Genomic DNA, 20,039 nt, shown 5'->3' on the forward strand with positions numbered 1-20,039 from the left:
ACGCCTTCTTGAAGACAATCAGGGGTCTATTGGTAATCCCTCTTATGTATGCTGGGAAGCAGTTCAACAGTCTTGGGCCCCCTGACACTTATTGTATTATCTGTGAGTGTACTCATGGCGCCCGTTTATCATTGGGGGAATGCTGCATCTCCTGCCGAGTCTTTTGCTTTCATAGGCAGTGATTTCCATGTGTAAGTTTGGTACTAATCCCTCTAGTATTTTCCAAGTGTATATTATCATATATCTCTGTTGCCAGTGTTCCAGGGAATACAAGTTGAGGAACTTCAAGCATCCCCAGTAACCAGTAAGTAAGTAAGTTTATTCAGGTATACACAAATACAGTTACTACATAGATTATCATACATAGCAGCATATGTGTAAAGAACCTGGGATAACCCAAAAAAGTCAGAGTGACTTATTTCCATTGGGGTCCTTTTACCTTATTATTATAATATAAAGGTTATAATATTTTCTTATTATTCTATAAAGAAGATAACATCTTATTATCATACTAAAAAGACTATCAACTACACGAGGGTCATTAAGACTATCTACAATATGAGGGTCGTTACTAGGAATAAGGTAAATTTACACGTATGTTAGCTAAAAAATAGAAAATCATTCCCCTCCCTTTCTATAGCTACATTCATCAGACACCTCTGGGCACTCTTCTTGAACTGGTTCATGCTATGACTGGCTTTGACATGTGCGGGTAGTCTGTTCCATTCCTTTACTGCTGTACAATAAAAGGTGTTTGAAGCCTGGCTACTGACTGTGGCTACTACAAAGTTGTGCTCTCTCCCCCTAGTACTATGATTGCTTTGGTTCCCAACCTTGATAAAATTGACAGCAAGATATTCTGGACATTGTTTGTGAGCAATTTTATAAACATGATTTAGCTTCAGTTGTTTTACTGTCTTCAACATTCAGCATATCCAACTGCTGTAATTCATCCTGGACTACATGTCCTCTTGGTCCCAGACCCAGGATGAATCTTACGATTTTGTTCTGGGTGATTTGCAGTCTATCTTTCAGTTTTTTTGTCAAGGCAGAGTACCATGAAGAGCAAGCTAGACATAGGGTCCTGCGAGCCTCAGTAGGTAGACACTGTGCCTCAGTAGGTAGACACTGTGCCTCAGTAGGTAGACACTGTGCCTCAGTAGGTAGACACTGTGCCTCAGTAGGTAGACACTGTGCCTCAGTAGGTAGACACTGTGCCTCAGTAGGTAGACACTGTGCCTCAGTAGGTAGACACTGTGCCTCAGTAGGTAGACACTGTGCCTCAGTAGGTAGACACTGTGCCTCAGTAGGTAGACACTGTGCCTCAGTAGGTAGACACTGTGCCTCAGTAGGTAGACACTGTGCCTCAGTAGGTAGACACTGTGCCTCAGTAGGTAGACACTGTAGGTAGACACTGTGTCAGTAGGTAGACACTGTGCCTCAGTAGGTAGACACTGTGCCTCAGTAGGTAGACACTGTGCCTCAGTAGGTAGACACTGTGCCTCAGTAGGTAGACACTGACTCAGTAGGTAGACACTGTGCCTCAGTAGGTAGACACTGTGCCTCAGTAGGTAGACACTGTGCCTCAGCAGGTAGACACTGTGCTTCAGCAGGTAGACACTGTGCCTCAGTAGGTAGACACTGTACCTCAGAAGGTAGACACTGTACCTCAGCAGGTAGACACTGTACCTCAGCAGGCAGACACTGTACCTCAGTAGGTAGACACTGTACCTCAGCAGGTAGACACTGTACCTCAGTAGGTAGACACTGCACCTCAGTAGGTAGACACTGTGCCTCAGTAGGTAGACACTGCACCTCAGTAGGTAGACACTGCACCTCAGTAGGTAGACACTGTGCCTCAGTAGGTAGACACTGCACCTCAGTAGGTAGACACTGCACCTCAGTAGGTAGACACTGTGCCTCAGTAGGTAGACACTGTGCCTCAGTAGGCAGACACTGTACCTCAGTAGGTAGACACTGTGCCTCAGTAGGCAGACACTGTGCCTCAGTAGGTAGACACTGCACCTCAGTAGGTAGACACTGCACCTCAGTAGGTAGACACTGCACCTCAGTAGGTAGACACTGCACCTCAGTAGGTAGACACTGCACCTCAGTAGGTAGACACTGCACCTCAGTAGGTAGACACTGTACCTCAGCAGGTAGACACTGTGCCTCAGTAGGTAGACACTGTGCCTCAGCAGGTAAACACTGCACCTCAGTAGGTAGACACTGTGCCTCAGCAGGTAGACACTGTGCCTCAGCAGGTAGACACTGTGCCTCAGTAGGTAGACACTGCGCCTCAGTAGGTAGACACTGCACCTCAGTAGGTAGACACTGCACCTCAGCAGGTAGACACTGTGCCTCAGCAGGTAGACACTGTGCCTCAGTAGGTAGACACTGCGCCTCAGTAGGTAGACACTGCACCTCAGTAGGTAGACACTGCACCTCAGTAGATAGACACTGTACCTCAGTAGGTAGACAGTGTGCCTCAGTAGGTAGACACTGCACCTCAGTAGGCAGACACTGCACCTCAGTAGGTAGACACTGTGCCTTAGTAGGTAGACACTGTGCCTCAGTAGGCAGACACTGCACCTCAGTAGGTAGACACTGTGCCTCAGTAGGCAGACACTGCACCTCAGTAGGTAGACACTGTGCCTCAGTAGGTAGACACTGTGCCTCAGTAGGCAGACACTGCACCTCAGTAGGTAGACACTGCACCTCAGTAGGTAGACACTGCACCTCAGTAGGTAGACACTGCACCTCAGTAGGTAGACACTGCACCTCAGTAGGTAGACACTGCACCTCAGTAGGCAGACACTGCACCTCAGTAGGTAGACACTGTGCCTCAGTAGGTAGACACTGTGCCTCAGTAGGTAGACACTGCACTCAGTAGGTAGACCTGTGCAGTAGGTAGACACTGTGCCTCAGTAGGTAGACACTGCACCTCAGTAGGTAGACACTGTACCTCAGTAGGTAGACACTGCACCTCAGTAGGTAGACACTGCAGCAGGTAGACTGTGCAGTAGGTAGACACTGTACCTCAGCAGGTAGACACTGTACCTCAGTAGGTAGACACTGTACCTCAGTAGGTAGACACTGCACCTCAGTAGGTAGACACTGCACCTCAGTAGGTAGACACTGCACCTCAGTAGGTAGACATTGTGCCTCAGTAGGTAGACACTGTAGGGTAGACACTGCACCTCAGTAGGTAGACACTGCACCTCAGTAGGTAGACACTGTACCTCAGTAGGTAGACACTGTACCTCAGTAGGCAGACACTGTACCTCAGTAGGCAGACACTGTACCTCAGTAGGTAGACACTGCACCTCAGTAGGTAGACACTGCACCTCAGTAGGTAGACACTGTACCTCAGTAGGTAGACACTGTGCCTCAGTAGGTAGACACTGCACCTCAGTAGGTAGACACTGTACCTCAGTAGGTAGACACTGTACCTCAGTAGGCAGACACTGTACCTCAGTAGGCAGACACTGTACCTCAGTAGGTAGACACTGCACCTCAGGAGGTAGACACTGCATGGGTCAAAGGGGATTCCCAGATATTTTACTGATAAAACCAAAGTGAGGGGCTCCCCATTACACTGGACATTAAAATTATTTACCCTTCTCAGTTTATGTTTCGTGCCAAAGAGAACGACTTCAGTTTTCCCGAGGTGTAATAATAGTTCGTCGTCTACTAACCATTTGCCGCAGGACTCCAGTTCCAGTGTTAAAACATTAGCAATATCTTGTGGGTCTTTACCTGACACTAACAGAGCACTGTTATACAGTAGGAGTTTGTACTTGACACTGATAGGCATGTCAATGATATTATTATTATAATCAAGGGGAAGTGCTAAACCATGTCATTGACATAATATAATAATAATAAGGGACCCAGAATACTACCTTGGGGAACTCCACGTAATATAATAATAATAATGGACCCAGAATACTACCTTGGGGAACTCCACGTAATATAATAATAATAATGGACCCAGAATACTACCTTGGGGAACTCCACATAATATAATAATAATAATGGACCCAGAATACTACCTTGGGGAACTCCACATAATATAATAATAATAATGGACCCAGAATACTACCTTGGGGAACTCCACATAATATAATAATAATAATGGACCCAGAATACTACCTTGGGGAACTCCACATAATATAATAATAATAATGGACCCAGAATACTACCTTGGGGAACTCCACATAATATAATAATAATAATGGACCCAGAATACTACCTTGGGGAACTCCACATAATATAATAATAATAATGGACCCAGAATACTACCTTGGGGAACTCCACATAATATAATAATAATAATGGACCCAGAATACTACCTTGGGGAACTCCACGTTATCGGCAAGGGTTCTGATTCCGTTTTGTTGATTTTGACAATTTGTCTCCTGTTGCTAAGGTAGGACTTAAACCAGTCGACAGAACCGATACCGATAGCTTGAAGTTTATTACATAATATATTGTTGTTGACAGTATTGAAGACCTTTTGCAGGTCTAAGGTTACCATAACACGGGCGGGGAAAGAACTCTGGCCGCGGGTTCTATCTCCACCCGTATTATGGTTTGTTTGCATCATGTCATTACGATTTCGTGAGTCAAGTCTAAGGTTACCACACCTATGAGGTTCCCCACTAACATTTCAGTTTTCAAGTAATCCATCAGATTAAAGAGATGTGAGTTGAGTAACAGCTCCTGAACCCTAATTAATAAAGAGTACTATCGCCATTAAGGTACATAATTAATATTATCGCCATTAAGGTACATAATTAATATTATCGCCATTAAGGTACATAATTAATATTATCGCCATTAAGGTACATAATTAATATTATCGCCATTAAGGTACATAATTACTAAACAATACACTGGATATTACACTGAGTATACTAATAGGCCTATACCTGCTGACATCACATCTATTTTTCTAGAAAATAGTATTAACTTTGACCTCATTTAAAGGTGATTGATAAATTTAATATATAACAGAAATTAACAAGAATCATCGAGGTGTTGTACCTTATATATGACGTTCACTGTACATTTTCAAGGTCAGCACCTTCACCTGCCTTTAAAGGTGTATTAATAACGCCTATTGACCTTAAAAACCATTAAAAAAAACTGTTTATTACATATGACACAATTTATGGGTGTAGAAACGGACTCCAAAAACCCCCCTTATATCTACCTCTCACAGCTATATTATCAAGTTAAAAATAAAGATAAACCCATTAAACCAACACGGGGATATTAAACAATAGGGGGGAAGACAGAATGGGAGAAAAAAAACAAGAAAAATAGGGTAAAATAGGTGAAAAATACTGACGGTGGGAGATATAATTCTTGTTTTGCTTTCACACGTCAGACTTCACTGTGTCTCATTCCTCTCTTATTATTTATTTAACTAATAAACTTAATATATTCTCTCACATAAACATATATAATAATTATTTATGTGTCTATTATATTTAAAATTTGTTCATTTTTATAAAACATTAGTTAAGTTTTAAGTTTGTTAGAGATATGTTATGATTATTAAGCCGAAGTCAAGTGTCTGAAGGAACATTTAAATAAATTGTTAAATTATTTAAGAAATAAGTAAATAAATAAGTAAATAAGGAAATTATTTTATGCACAGATTAACATAAGTAAAGTAATAATAAGTAGAGTAAATTATCTTCCAGGATAATGTAAATAAGGCGCTCAGACTTACTTATTGTCCTCATTATACAATACAATACAATACAATATAATGCAATACAATATAATGCAATAAAATACAATACAAAAAAATACAATACAATACAATACAGTACAGTACAATACAATACAATACAATACAGCACAATACATTACAATAAAATACAATACAATAAAATACAATACAATACAATACAGTACAGTACAATACAATACAATACAATACAATACAATAAAATACAATACAATACAGTACAGTACAATACAATACAGTACAGTACAATACAATACAATACAGCACAATACATTACAATAAAATACAATACAATAAAATACAATACAATACAATACAGTACAGTACAATACAATAAAATACAATACAATACAATACATTACAATACAATACAATACAATACAGTACAATACAATACAATAAAATACAATACAATACAGTACAGTACAATACAATACAATACAATACAGTACAATACAATACAATACAATAAAATACAATACAATAAAATACAATACAATACAATACAGTACAATACAACACAATACAATAAAATACAATACAATAAAATACAATACAATGCAATACAATACAGTATAATACAATACAATACAGTACAATACAATACAATACAATACAGTACAATACAATACAATGCAATAAAATACAATGCAATACAATACAATACAATGCAATACAATACAATACAATACAATGCAATACAGTACAATACAATACAATACAATGCAATACAATACAATACAGTACAATACAATGCAATACAATACAATACAATACAATACAATGCAATACAATACAATACAATACAATACAGTACAGTACAATACAATACAATACAATAAAGTACAATACAATACAATACAATACAATACAGTACAATACAATACAATGCAATACAGTACAGTACAATACAATACAATACAATGCAATACAATACAATACAATACAATACAGTACAGTACAATACAATACAATACAATACAATGCAATACAGTGCAGTACAATACAATACAATACAATGCAATACAATGCAATACAATACAGTACAGTACAGTACAATACAATACAGTACAATACAATACAATACAATACAGTACAATACAATACAATACAATACAGTACAATACAATACAATACAGTACAATACAATACAATACAGTACAATACAATACAATACAGTACAATACAATACAATACAGTACAATACAATACAATACAGTACAATACAATGCAATACAATACAGTACAATACAATACAGTACAATACAATACAATACAATACAATACAATACAGTACAATACAATACAATACAGTACAATACAATGCAATACAATACAGTACAATACAATACAATACAGTACAATACAATACAATACAGTACAATACAATGCAATACAATACAGTACAATACAATACAATACAATACAATACAATACAGTACAATACAATACAATACAGTACAATACAATGCAATACAATACAGTACAATGCAATACAATACAGTACAATACAATACAATACAGTACAATACAATACAATACAGTACAATACAATACAATACAATACAGTACAATACAATACAATACAATACAATACAGTACAATATAATACAGTACAACACAATGCAATACAATACAGTACAATACAATACAATACAGTACAATACAATACAATACAGAACAATACAATACAATACAGTACAATACAATACAATACAATGCAATACAGTACAATACAATACAATACAATACAGTACAATACAATAGAATACAATACAGTACAATACAATACAGTACAATACAATACAATACAGTACAATACAATGCAATACAATACAGTACAATACAATACAATACAATACAATGCAATACAGTACAATACAATACAATACAATACAGTACAATACAATGCAAAACAGTACAATACAATACAATACAGTACAATACAATATAATAGAATGCAATACAGCACAATACAATACAATACAATGCAATACAATACAGTACAATACAATACAATAGAATGCAATACAGCACAATACAATATAATGCAGTACAATACAATACAATGCAGTACAATACAACAGAATACAATACAGTATAATGCAATACAATACAATGCAGTACAATACAATACAATAGAATACAATACAGTACAATACAATACAATGCAATACAATACAATACAGCACAATACAATACAATGCAGTACAATACAATACAATACAATACAGTACAATACAATACAATACAATACAGTACAATACAATACAATGCAATACAATACAATACAGTACAATACAATACAATACAATGCAGTACAATACAATACAACAGAATACAATACAGTACAATACAATACAATACAATGCAGTACAATACAATACAATAGAATACAATACAGTGCAATACAATACAATACAGTACAATACAATACAATGCAATACAATACAGTACAATACAATACAATGCAATACAGTACAATACAATACAATACAATACAGTACAATACAATACAATACAATACAGTACAATACAATACAGTACAATACAATACAGTACAATACAATACTATACAATACAGTACAATACAATACAGTACAATACAATACAATGCAATACAATACAGTACAATACAATACAATACAATGCAGTACAATACAATACAATGCAGTACAATACAATACAACAGAATACAATACAGTACAATACAACAGAATACAATGCAGTACAATACAATACAGTACAATACAATACAGTACAATACAATACTGTACAATACAATACAATACAATAGAATACAATACAATACAATACAATGCAGTGCAATACAATACAAAATAATACAATACAGTACAATACAATAGAATACAATACAGTACAATACAATACTATGCAATACAATACAATACAGTACAATACAATACAATACAGTACAATACAATACAATACAGTACAATGCAATACAGTACAATACAATAGAATACAATACAGTACAATACAATACAATGCAATACAATACAATACAGTACAATACAATACAATACAATACAATACAGTACAATACAATACAATACAGTACAATACAATACAATACAATACAATACAATCCCTAGTAATGACCCTCGTATTGTAGATAGTCGTAATGACCCTCGTATTGTAGATAGTCTTAATGACCCTCGTGTAGTAGATAGTCTTTTTAGTATGATAATAAGATGTTATCTTCATTATAGAATAATAAGAAAATATTATAACCTTTATATTATAATAATAAGGTAAAAGGACCCCAATGGAAATAAGTCACTCTGTCTGACTTTTTTGGGTTATCCCAGGTTCTCTACACATATGCTGCTATGTATGATAATTCTATGTAACTGTATTGTGTATACCTGAATAAATTTACTTACTTACTTACTTACTTACAATACAATACAATACAGTACAATACAATACAATACAGTACAATACAATACAATACAGTACAATACAATACAATACAGTACAATACAATACAATACAATACAGTACAATACAATATAATACAATACAATACAGTACAATACAATACAATACAATACAGTACAATACAATACAATACAGTACAATACAATACAATACAATACAATACAGTACAATACAATACAATACAATACAGTACAATACAATACAATACAGTACAATCCAATACAATACAATACAATACAATACAGTACAATACAATACAATACAATACAGTACAATACAATACAATACAGTACAATACAATACAATACAGTACAATACAATACAATACAATACAGTACAATACAATACAATACAATACAGTACAATACAATACAATACAGTACAATACAATACAATACAATACAATACAATACAGTACAATACAATACAATACAGTACAATACAATACAGTACAATACAATACAATACAATACAGTACAATACAATACAATACAGTACAATACAATACAATACAATACAATACAGTACAATACAATACAATACAATACAGTACAATACAATACAATACAATACAATACAGTACAATACAATACAGTACAATACAATACAATACAATACAATACAGTACAATACAATACAATACAACACAATACAGTACAATACAATACAATACAATACAATACAATACAATACAATACAATACAATACAATACAATAATAATAATAATAATAATAATAATAATAATAATAATAATAATAATAATAATAATAATAATAATAATAATAATAATAATAATAATAATAATAATAATTATAATAATAATAATAATAATAATAATAATAATAATAATAATAATAATAATAATAATAATAATAATAATTATAATAATAATAATAATAATAATAATAATAATAATAATAATAATAATAATAATAATAATAATAATAATAATAATAGTAATACAGTAATAATAATAATAATAATAATAATAATAATAATAATAATAATAATAATACAGTAATAATAATAATAATAATAATAATAATAATAATAATAATAATAATAATAATAATAATAATAATAATAATAATAATACAGTAATAATAATAATAATAATAATAATAATAATAATAATAATAATAATAATAATAATAATAATAATAATAATAATAATAATAATAATACAGTAATAATAATAATAATAATAATAATAATAATAATAATAATAATAATAATAATACAGTAATAATAATAATAATAATAATAATAATAATAATAATAATAATAATAATAATAATAATACAGTAATAATAATAATAATAATAAACATAATCAAGTTATTTTAACAGTATATGAGAGTTGTTGTTTACATTGTGTCAGCTGATGGTCCAGCTGGTCCAGTGTTGTGATGATGATGATGACGATGATGATGAGGATGATGAGGACACCTACAGTAGTGAGGTGAGTCATTATAATGTTATGTATCATGATGATGATGATGAGGACACCTACAGTAGTGAGGTGAGTCATTATAATGTTATGTATCATGATAATGATGATGATGACACCTACAGTAGTGAGGTGAGTCATTATAATGTTATGTATCATGATGATGATGATGATGAGGACACCTACAGTAGTGAGGTGAGTCATTATAATGTTATGTATCATGATGATGATGATGATGAGGACACCTACAGTAGTGAGGTGAGTCATTATAATGTTATGTATCATGATGATGATGATGATGATGACACCTACAGTAGTGAGGTGAGTCATTATAATGTTATGTATCATGATGATGATGATGATGAGGACACCTACAGTAGTGAGGTGAGTCATTATAATGTTATGTATCATGATAATGATGATGATGATGACACCTACAGTAGTGAAGTGAGTCATTATAATGTTATGTACCATGATGATAATGATGAGGACACCTACAGTAGTGAGGTGAGTCATTATAATGTTATGTACCATGATGATAATGATGAGGACACCTACAGTAGTGAGGCGAGTCATTATAATGTTATGTATCATGATAATGATGATGATGATGACACCTACAGTAGTGAGGTGAGTCATTATAATGTTATGTATCATGATGATGATGATGACTCCAGTAGTGAGGTGAGTCACAATGTTATACATCATAACATGATTCTGATTATAATGATGATGATGATGTAAAAATCTGGTTCCAGGGAGGTTCCTTGATGCCGGTGATGGGCTCTTGATCCACAAAAGTGGATTTATCCTCAACTTCGTTGTATTGAACCTGAATTGCCTCCTGTTCCCCAGTCGCTGTGTGACCCCTACGAATTTAGCCCTTGCTTCTGACTGAAGTAAAATCAGATACCCTCATGGGAGGTTCCTTGATGCTGGTGAGGAGCTCTTGATCTTGGGAATTGGATCTATTCTGCAGTTCTCTGAATTAAGCCTAAATGCCTTCCAACCCCCCACAGGTGATATAATCCCTACAGGTTTAGCACTTTGGATCAAACCTGATTCCTTGCCATGTCCCCTAGGAACTTGACTTTACCTCCCCTTCCTTGGATCAAACCTGAATGCCTCCCATACTTCAGGTGCTATATGACCCCTACAAGTTTAGCACTTCCCCATGATTAAAAAAGTAAATGACTGCTTGGAAGTGCTCTTCATATAATTAAATAAATTTTTATTTCTTTGCTAAGGTTACGATGTGTGTTTACGTTTCATAATTTGATTGGAACAAAGAAAGCCACTATCACGCCAAGGCATTTTGGGCAGACTTAACCTAATACAGTGGACCCCCAGTTAACGATATTTTTTCACTCCAGAAGTATGTTCAGGTGCCAGTACTGACCGAATTTGTTCCCATAAGAAATATTGTGAAGTAGATTAGTCCATTTCAGACCCCCAAACATACACGTACAAACGCACTTACATAAATACACTTACATAATTGGTCACATTCGGAGGTAATCGTTATGCGGGGGTCCACTGTACAGTGGTACCTCGAGTTTCGAGCAACTCCCAACTCGAACAATTATGTAAGTGTATTTTTGGGGGTCTCAAACGGACTAATCTAATTTACATTATTCCTTATGGGAACAAATTCGTTCGGTATCGGCACTTGAACAGCCGTCTGGAATGAATTAGGTTCGTAACTCGAGGTACCACTGTTCTTATAGACTACTTAAGTTTAGACAGATGAAGAGTTTTAGAATACAAATATGTATTCAATATTTTACTCTGTTATTAATATGAGGTAGTACAATTTATGGTACAAACATACATTTTTAACCCTTTCAGGGTCCAAGGCCCAAATCTGGAGTCACGCACCAGTGTCCAAGAATTTTCAAAAAAAAAATTTTTTATTTTTTCTTATGAAATCGTAGAGAATCTTTTTGTGAAGGTAATAAAACAAAAAGTATGAAATTTGGTGGAAAATTGACGAAATTATGCTCTCGCGAATTTTGATGTGTCAGCGATATTTACGAATCGGCGATTTTGCCGACTTTGACTCCCATTTTAGGCCAATTACATTATTCCAATCAACCAAATTCTTAGCTATTTCACTAGTATTACTTCTATTCTATCGATCGAGCACAAGAAATCGCCAAGTCAACTGTTTCAACTACAAAATAAAGTGATCGGAAATTGTTAATTTGGCCAATTTAACACAAAGTTCAAAATATTCCAATTTCAAAATAGGGTCCAGAATGAACAATGTAGGCATTCCTGGCACTAAACTAACATTTCCTCTGTTCATTAGTTATGTTTTGAGGCTTTACAAATAAATTCCATTTTGATTTTTTATTCACATAATGAATTTTTATTCACACCAAAAAATAGAAGATTTACTGTTATGCAATACTGTAATAATTGTATAAATATCATCACCATATTTGTGAATGTATATTAGACCCACCAGCTGGTGTGTATTAGACGTGTGAGATCGTTCGTTTACTCTTGAATATCGGCAAAAATTTAACATTTCCGCTACTTTGAGCTCAGTTTCAAGCCATTTCCAATGCTAAAACCAATCAAAATCATCTCTATTTCTGTAATATGTCTTCCATTCTATCAAATGAGACCAAGAAATCGCAAATACAACTATGAAAAACATACGAAAAAACACTGCAAAGTCGCTGTTTTAATCGAAAAATCATGATTTCAGTTTTTTCTCTCATTATACACAGTGTGCTGCAGGATCTGTTTTATGTGGTGCACACATACCACATAGATGTATTCTCTCATATCTAGGCCCAAATGTACCACTCACGGTTTATCAGAGTGAGCTGAGCTCATGGCGTAGATCTACGGTTTCGACACTCACCGTAAAGCCGTAGATCTACGGGATGGACCCTGAAAGGGTTAAGTTGTCTGCCTGCTTAGTTGCAATTTACGTTTGTATACCTGTATGCTGGTTTGGTAGCCTCAGCCTATTATTCATATTAAAAATTTATTGATAATTACATGTTCAACAAAATTTAAATATAGTAATGTCTGAAAATGATGTATGTACTGTAATGGCAACCGGTACACTTAAATACCGTTACACATTATTATTATTGCTACTATAATCATGAGGGAGCACTAAACTTGTAGGGGTTATACAGGGCCTGTGGGGGAATGGAAGGTATTCAGGGTCAATTCAGGGAACTGGAGCACAGTTCCAATTCCCTAGATCAAGAGCCCATCACCAGCATCAAGGAACCTCCCTTGAAGGGATACAGTTATACAAATTATTACGTATACAGTGGTCCCTTGATAATCGTTGGGCTCGATAGTCATCCTTTTCGGAAATCGTCGCGTTATTTTCGTCCAAACATTGGCTTGCAAATGGTCGGTTGACTCGCTAATCGTCATTCGTCCTGGAAGCGTACTCACGGCTCTGAGCCGCCTTGGCCTCCCTTCCCAGCCAGTGTGCCATTGTTTACCAGTGAGTGACGGTCCCCTCACTTGTTCATACAAAATATTTCTTAATATTCCATTCATTTTAGTGCTTACAAGTGCTAAATAAGCTACCATGGCTCCAAAGAAAGCTCCTAGTGCCAAGAAGGTGAGAAATACGATTGAATTTAAGAAAAACATCATTGAACAATATGAAAGTGGCGTACGTGTAGCCAAACTGGCCAGGATGTATAACAAACCCCATACAACCATATCTTCCATATCAACCATATCAAGGAAGCTGTTGTTGCTTTGAGAAAATTGTGGCCAGATTGTGTCCACAAGAGGGATTTTGAAGAGTTTGTGGCTGACCCTGATGAGCCAATGTCAGTTGTGAAATCTGTTGTGGCATTGGGGAGTTCCATGGGGTTGGATGTGAGTTTGGAGGATGTGGAAGAGTTGGTGAAGGACCACAACGAAGAGCTGAGGAGCTGCAAGAGCTTCAGCAGGAACAGCAACAGATCGCAGCTCAGAATCTTGCTGGAGAGGAGGAGGAAGAGAGATGGAAGAAGGTGCCTTCTTCAGAAATTAAGGAGATTTTGAAATGTGGGGTAGGATGGAAAGATTTATGGAGAAACATCACCCTGAGAAGGATGTTGCAAGCCATATCGGCAACTTGTACAGTGACAGTCTTGGCAAATTTTAGGAAAGTTTTAAAGAGATGCCAGAAACAGAGCTCTCTGGACAGTTTTTTTGTGAGACAGGACTCCAGTGACTCTCAAGCTGGTCCTAGTGGCATTAAAAAACAGAGAAGAGAAGTAACCCCAGAAAAGGACTTGGTACCTGAGGTGTTGATGGAAAAAAATTTTTTGTTTTAATACTTCTGGGTGTCAGGAACGGATTAATTATATTTACATTATTTCTTATGGGGAAAATTGATTCGAAAATAGTCTATTTTGATAATCGTCGCACTTCCAGGAACGGATTAACGACAATAAACGAGGGACCACTGTATATGTATACGTATTACCATATACGTATTATTATATATATTGCCTTGAGTTATCCTGGATAATCTACACATATGTTACTATGTATGTAATATAATGTAACTGTATTTATGTGCACCTGTACATAAATAAACTTACTTCAGGATCCTGTCGACTGCAACTCCAAAGGAAGAAGTAAATACTGGTCCTGTTGTAAGGGAGGAAGGATCCGGCAAGCACCTGAAGATCACTGCACAGAACACTCGTCTCCCCGTTATAGCTCAGGCGGTTGTAATAGACATAAGAGAGGAATCTCCTACAGTGCGTGGACTCACACTTCAGGTGGATAATCCGGACTTCACCTTCAGAGCTGGGCAATGGTAAATATAAAAACAGATGAATAAATGGAAGGGTGGATGAGGGGCTTGTACTGCAGTCCACAAATTGACAGTCCGACACTCTACCGGCCTGTCAATTTGTGGATCGCGGTTTCAGCCCCACGTTCACCCTTCTGTTTAGTCATTGACAGTTGTTTATTACAACTTAATTTGAGTCCACAAGAACAGGTGTTGCGATTACCTCCTCTACTTTCTAGAATATCTTTTTTGTTTTTAACCCTTTGACTGTCGAAGGGCCCAATCCTGAAGTTGCTCCTGGTGTCGCAAAATATTCGAAAAAAAAAAATTATTTTTTCTTATGAAATAATAGAGAATCTTTTCCTGATTGTAAAGACACCAAAAAAACGAAATTTGATGGAAAACTGACGGAATTACACTCTCGCGAAGTTAGCGACTTCGGCGATATTTGAAAATCGGCAATTTTGCCCACTTTGAGCCCTATTTTCGGCTAATTCCGTTATTCCAGTCAACCAAACTCATAACTATTTCTTCAGAAGTCTATTTTTTCTATCGATTGAGCACAAGAAACTGCCCATTTACCGATTTCAACTACCCAATAACATGGTCAGAAATTTGCAATTTTGCCAATTTCACGAAAATTAAAAAATACGACAATTTCAAAATAAGGTCCAGAATGAACAATGCAGACATTCCTGGCTCTAAAATAAGATTTTCTTTGTTCATCAGTCATGTCTCCAGGTCCCTGTGATATTACTCTTGCTTTTTATTTTGAAATTTTATTCAAACAAAAAATAGAAGATTTACTGTTATGCAGACTACTGCAATACTGTAATAATTGTAAAAATTACATCAACCCATTCATGACTGCGTATTAGAATGGCTATTTGGACATTTATTGGACAATGACATCATTTGTTTACTTTTGAACATCAGCAAAAATCAAACATTTCCTGTACTTTGTGCTCCATTTCCAGGTTCTTTTTATAGTAAAATTAATCAAAATCACCTCCATTTCTATAATATAGTTCCCATTCTATCAAATGAGACCATGAAAACGAGAATACAACCACAAATACTATACGAAAATAGACCACAAAGTCGGCATTTTAATTAAAAAAAACGGTCGGAGTTTTTTTTTTCTCATTATGCACTGCGTGCTCCAGGATTTTTTTTATGTGGTGCACACTGACCACACAGACCCATTCTCTCACATGTGGGCCTACTAGCTTTCTCCTGCCTGATTTGAAGCCACTAGAATTTATGAGTATATATACGTCAAACACGGTACCTCACAAACGTATATATACGGCCGCGACAGTCAAAGGGTTAAAGTATTAGGGAAGTCGAAGATGATGAGGTAAAGTGAATAGTAAGACAGGAAGAAAGACATGTCTGGGGGAATGTCAACCAGCATAAAAATAACAGCTAGAATTAGACAGCTCCCCCTCAAGGGAGGTACCTTGATGCTGGTGAGAGGCTCTTGATCCAAGGAACTGAACTTGTCCACCCTTCCTTGACTCAAACCTGATTGCCTCACGTTTCCCCAGGCAGTGTATGATCCCTGTGGTTTAGCACTTTCTCCTGAATATAACAATAACAGAATTAGGCAGAGAGGGTATATTAAAAATTTGATGGATAAACTGATAAAAAAAATACTGAAGAAATGTAAATATAGTCATCGTTACTTGATGGAAAAGTAGTACATTGTAGAATAATATATCAGATGATTCAGTATAGCATAGTACAGGAGGGCCCCGCTGATACAGCAGGTTAGGTTCCGGGCTACTGCTGTACGTGCTGCATTTCAATGAAAGAGGTAAGAGTATTACTGCTGAAGTTAAAAAGCACAGTTTTTCATACTGAGAAACTTACTCGCCATCATATGTTATGTGTAATGATTGCCTCCTGATAAAAAAAATTCTGATCATTGCATTTTTACTATTGGAAGTAATTTAAATGTATCCTACTCACGAAATCGTAATGACATGATTGCAGACAAACCACAGTATGGATGAGGATTGAACTCGCTGCAAGTGAGACATAAAACACTAGACCGGTACGTTAGCCACTGGCCCAGTGGTTAACGCGCCGGTCTAGAGTTTTGCAACTCACTAGCTGCGAGTTCAATCTCTACCCCTACTGTGGTTTGAATGTGTCCTAATTTACTGTTTTTGATTACTATTTCTTTAGGGTAGATATGTTCATCCCGGGCATGGAAACGGTGGGAGGTTTCTCCATGTACTCAAGCCCAATATTATTGTCTGAGACCGGAACCTTGCAGCTTGGTGTCAAGTTCTCCAGGTGGCCGCCTGCTTACTGGGTACACAAACAGGTATTAATCTCCAGTTTCAACATATATTATCATTATCATTATTGTTTTTAATATTATTATCTTTAAAAAAGAAAGGCTAGACCTGTGTGGGGGTCATGCAGAGTTACATTGGAAGAGAAGTGCTTTAATCTCTGGTTATCACACAAATATATGTAGTCACACTCCAGTAGGCCTGCTAGCCCAACCATTCACTCTTAAAAAACAATGTACTGTTTGCAAAGACATTAAATAAATAAAGGGTATTAGTCCAACCTATATTTTAAGCTACCCAGTCAGAGTCAAATAATAATAATAATAATAATTATTTCAGCATGTTACAGTGTATAAAGGAGAATGACAGTTGGATGTACATGCCAACAGCCCCTATGTATTCAAAGCATTTTGGGCAAACTTAAGACTAACTTAAGATTAATAAGGCAGTAACAGTATGAGTAATTTTGTGCATACAGTTACTTAGGTGAGAGTAAGTAAGATTAATCTCCACACGACACAATGTTTGTACAGGGACGGGTGACATTTGGTTGTGCATGCATAAAGCCAGTGGTTATATAGAACATTTTGGGTATACAGTGGACCCCCGCATAACGATCACCTCCGAATGCGACCAATTATGTAAGTGTATTTATGCAAGTGCGTTTGTACGTGTATGTTTGGGGGTCTGAAATGGACTAATCTACTTCACAATATTCCTTATGGGAACAAATTCGGTCAGTACTGGCACCTGAACATACTTCTGGAGTGAAAAATATCGTTAACCGGGGGTCCACTATATTTACACTGCTTTGCAGCATGTTTCACTCATTTACAACTATATTTCCAAACCAGTACTGTACTTCCCTATATTCTTTCACTATGAGAATTTATCCAACTTTAACCTAGTTACAGTCAACTGATATAGTATATCTAACATCCATTATTTAAGCTGGTTGGTGAAGCATTTTCCTTTAACTATTTTATGCAATGTGCTCATTGATTTTTAATTTTTTATATAAAAATTGTGTTAATTGTAAATAAAGGGTAAAAGAGGGACCTTGTTATTAATAGTGGAAATAAGCTGCACTGCTTGTCTTCCTTGACTTTCTGGGTTATTAACTCCCACTTGAGTCTTTCATGAATGTGACGCTAAACTCTCAATACAGTGGACCCCCACATAACGATTACCTCCGAATGCGACCAATTATGTAAGTGTATTTATGTAAGTGCGTTTGTACGTGTATGTTTGGGGGTCTGAAATGGACTAATCTACTTCACAATATTCCTTATGGGAATAAATTCGGTCAGTACTGGCACCTGAACATACTTATGGAGTGAAAAAATATCGTTAACCGGGGGTCCACTGTATTTCCAAGTTTGAAGAATCCGTTGATAGCATACCCATGCATTCTACCCTTGGTTTTAACTCTTGGAAATCTTTGTTTATACAAAATTGTAAAAACATATTTCTCCACACTACTCTGTGTCATTGAAAAATGCACAAATGTAATATAATATGATCCTTTATTGACTACATTTTGCCCACAGAGTTGGGTTTATTAACTCACAAACAGATCTTACTGACACAGCCGTGCTTCACAATAGCGGCAGTAAATCTATTACAAAAAACTGTCAAACCATACCACGGGCGGGGATTGAACTCGTGGCGAGTGAGTTGTAAAAGTCCAGACCAGCATGTAATCTTATTGTAGCCAGCTGGCTACAATAAGATTCATCCAACTAGGTATATTTATAGTACGTTTGTGGTCACAGTGGGGCCTGTGCTAACCTCTCTATGGTGTATACGTAATTAGTTGGACGAATAATTAAATAAATAAATAAATAACAAAAAGGCACAATACCGTGACTGGAACGATACACAAATAACCCGCACATAAAAGAGAGAAGCTTACAACGACGTTTCGGTCCGACTTGGACCATTGACAATGGACCATTGACTTGGACCATTGACTTTGTCAATGGTCCAAGTAGGACCGAAACGTCGTCGTAAGCTTCTCTCTTTTATGTGCGGGTTATTTGTGTATAGTTGGACGAATCTTATTGTAGCCAGCTGGCCCAGTGGCTTACACGCTGGCCAGTTTTACGGCTCACTCACCATGAATTCAGTCCCTGCCGTGGTATGGTTTATTTGCAATCATGTCATTATGATTTTGTGAACCAAAAAGCTGTCAGTTGATACCTCTTTGAAAGCAGTTCATTATTTTGTGGTGCTGAGATCACATTGGTGAGGATTTCTCTTGCCATCTTAGCTGTG

The 20,039-nt window shown here is 35.7% G+C and overlaps 2 protein-coding genes across 3 annotated transcripts in view; one reads left to right on the top strand and one right to left on the bottom strand.

The window, feature by feature from the left end:
• LOC128703970 (putative sodium-coupled neutral amino acid transporter 10) overlaps window positions 1-5,409 on the bottom strand; it is a 71,501-nt gene extending 66,092 nt beyond the window's left edge. For both annotated transcript variants that reach the window (XM_070104881.1, XM_070104880.1), the window contains exon 1: window positions 5,357-5,409. The gene's annotated coding sequence lies outside the window, so the exon portion shown is untranslated. The remainder of the gene's footprint in view (window positions 1-5,356) is intronic.
• A 5,619-nt stretch (window positions 5,410-11,028) lies between these two features.
• The window catches only part of LOC128703971 (oxidoreductase NAD-binding domain-containing protein 1-like), a 33,880-nt gene continuing 24,869 nt past the window's right edge, over window positions 11,029-20,039 (top strand). Inside the window, exons 1-3 of the mRNA XM_070104882.1 lie at window positions 11,029-11,063; window positions 15,265-15,480; window positions 17,650-17,791. Coding sequence (XP_069960983.1) covers window positions 11,029-11,063; window positions 15,265-15,480; window positions 17,650-17,791 — 393 coding nt within the window. The remainder of the gene's footprint in view (window positions 11,064-15,264; window positions 15,481-17,649; window positions 17,792-20,039) is intronic.

This window comes from Cherax quadricarinatus, chromosome 95 (genome assembly GCF_038502225.1).
Source record: "Cherax quadricarinatus isolate ZL_2023a chromosome 95, ASM3850222v1, whole genome shotgun sequence".
Lineage (NCBI taxonomy): Eukaryota > Metazoa > Arthropoda > Malacostraca > Decapoda > Parastacidae > Cherax > Cherax quadricarinatus.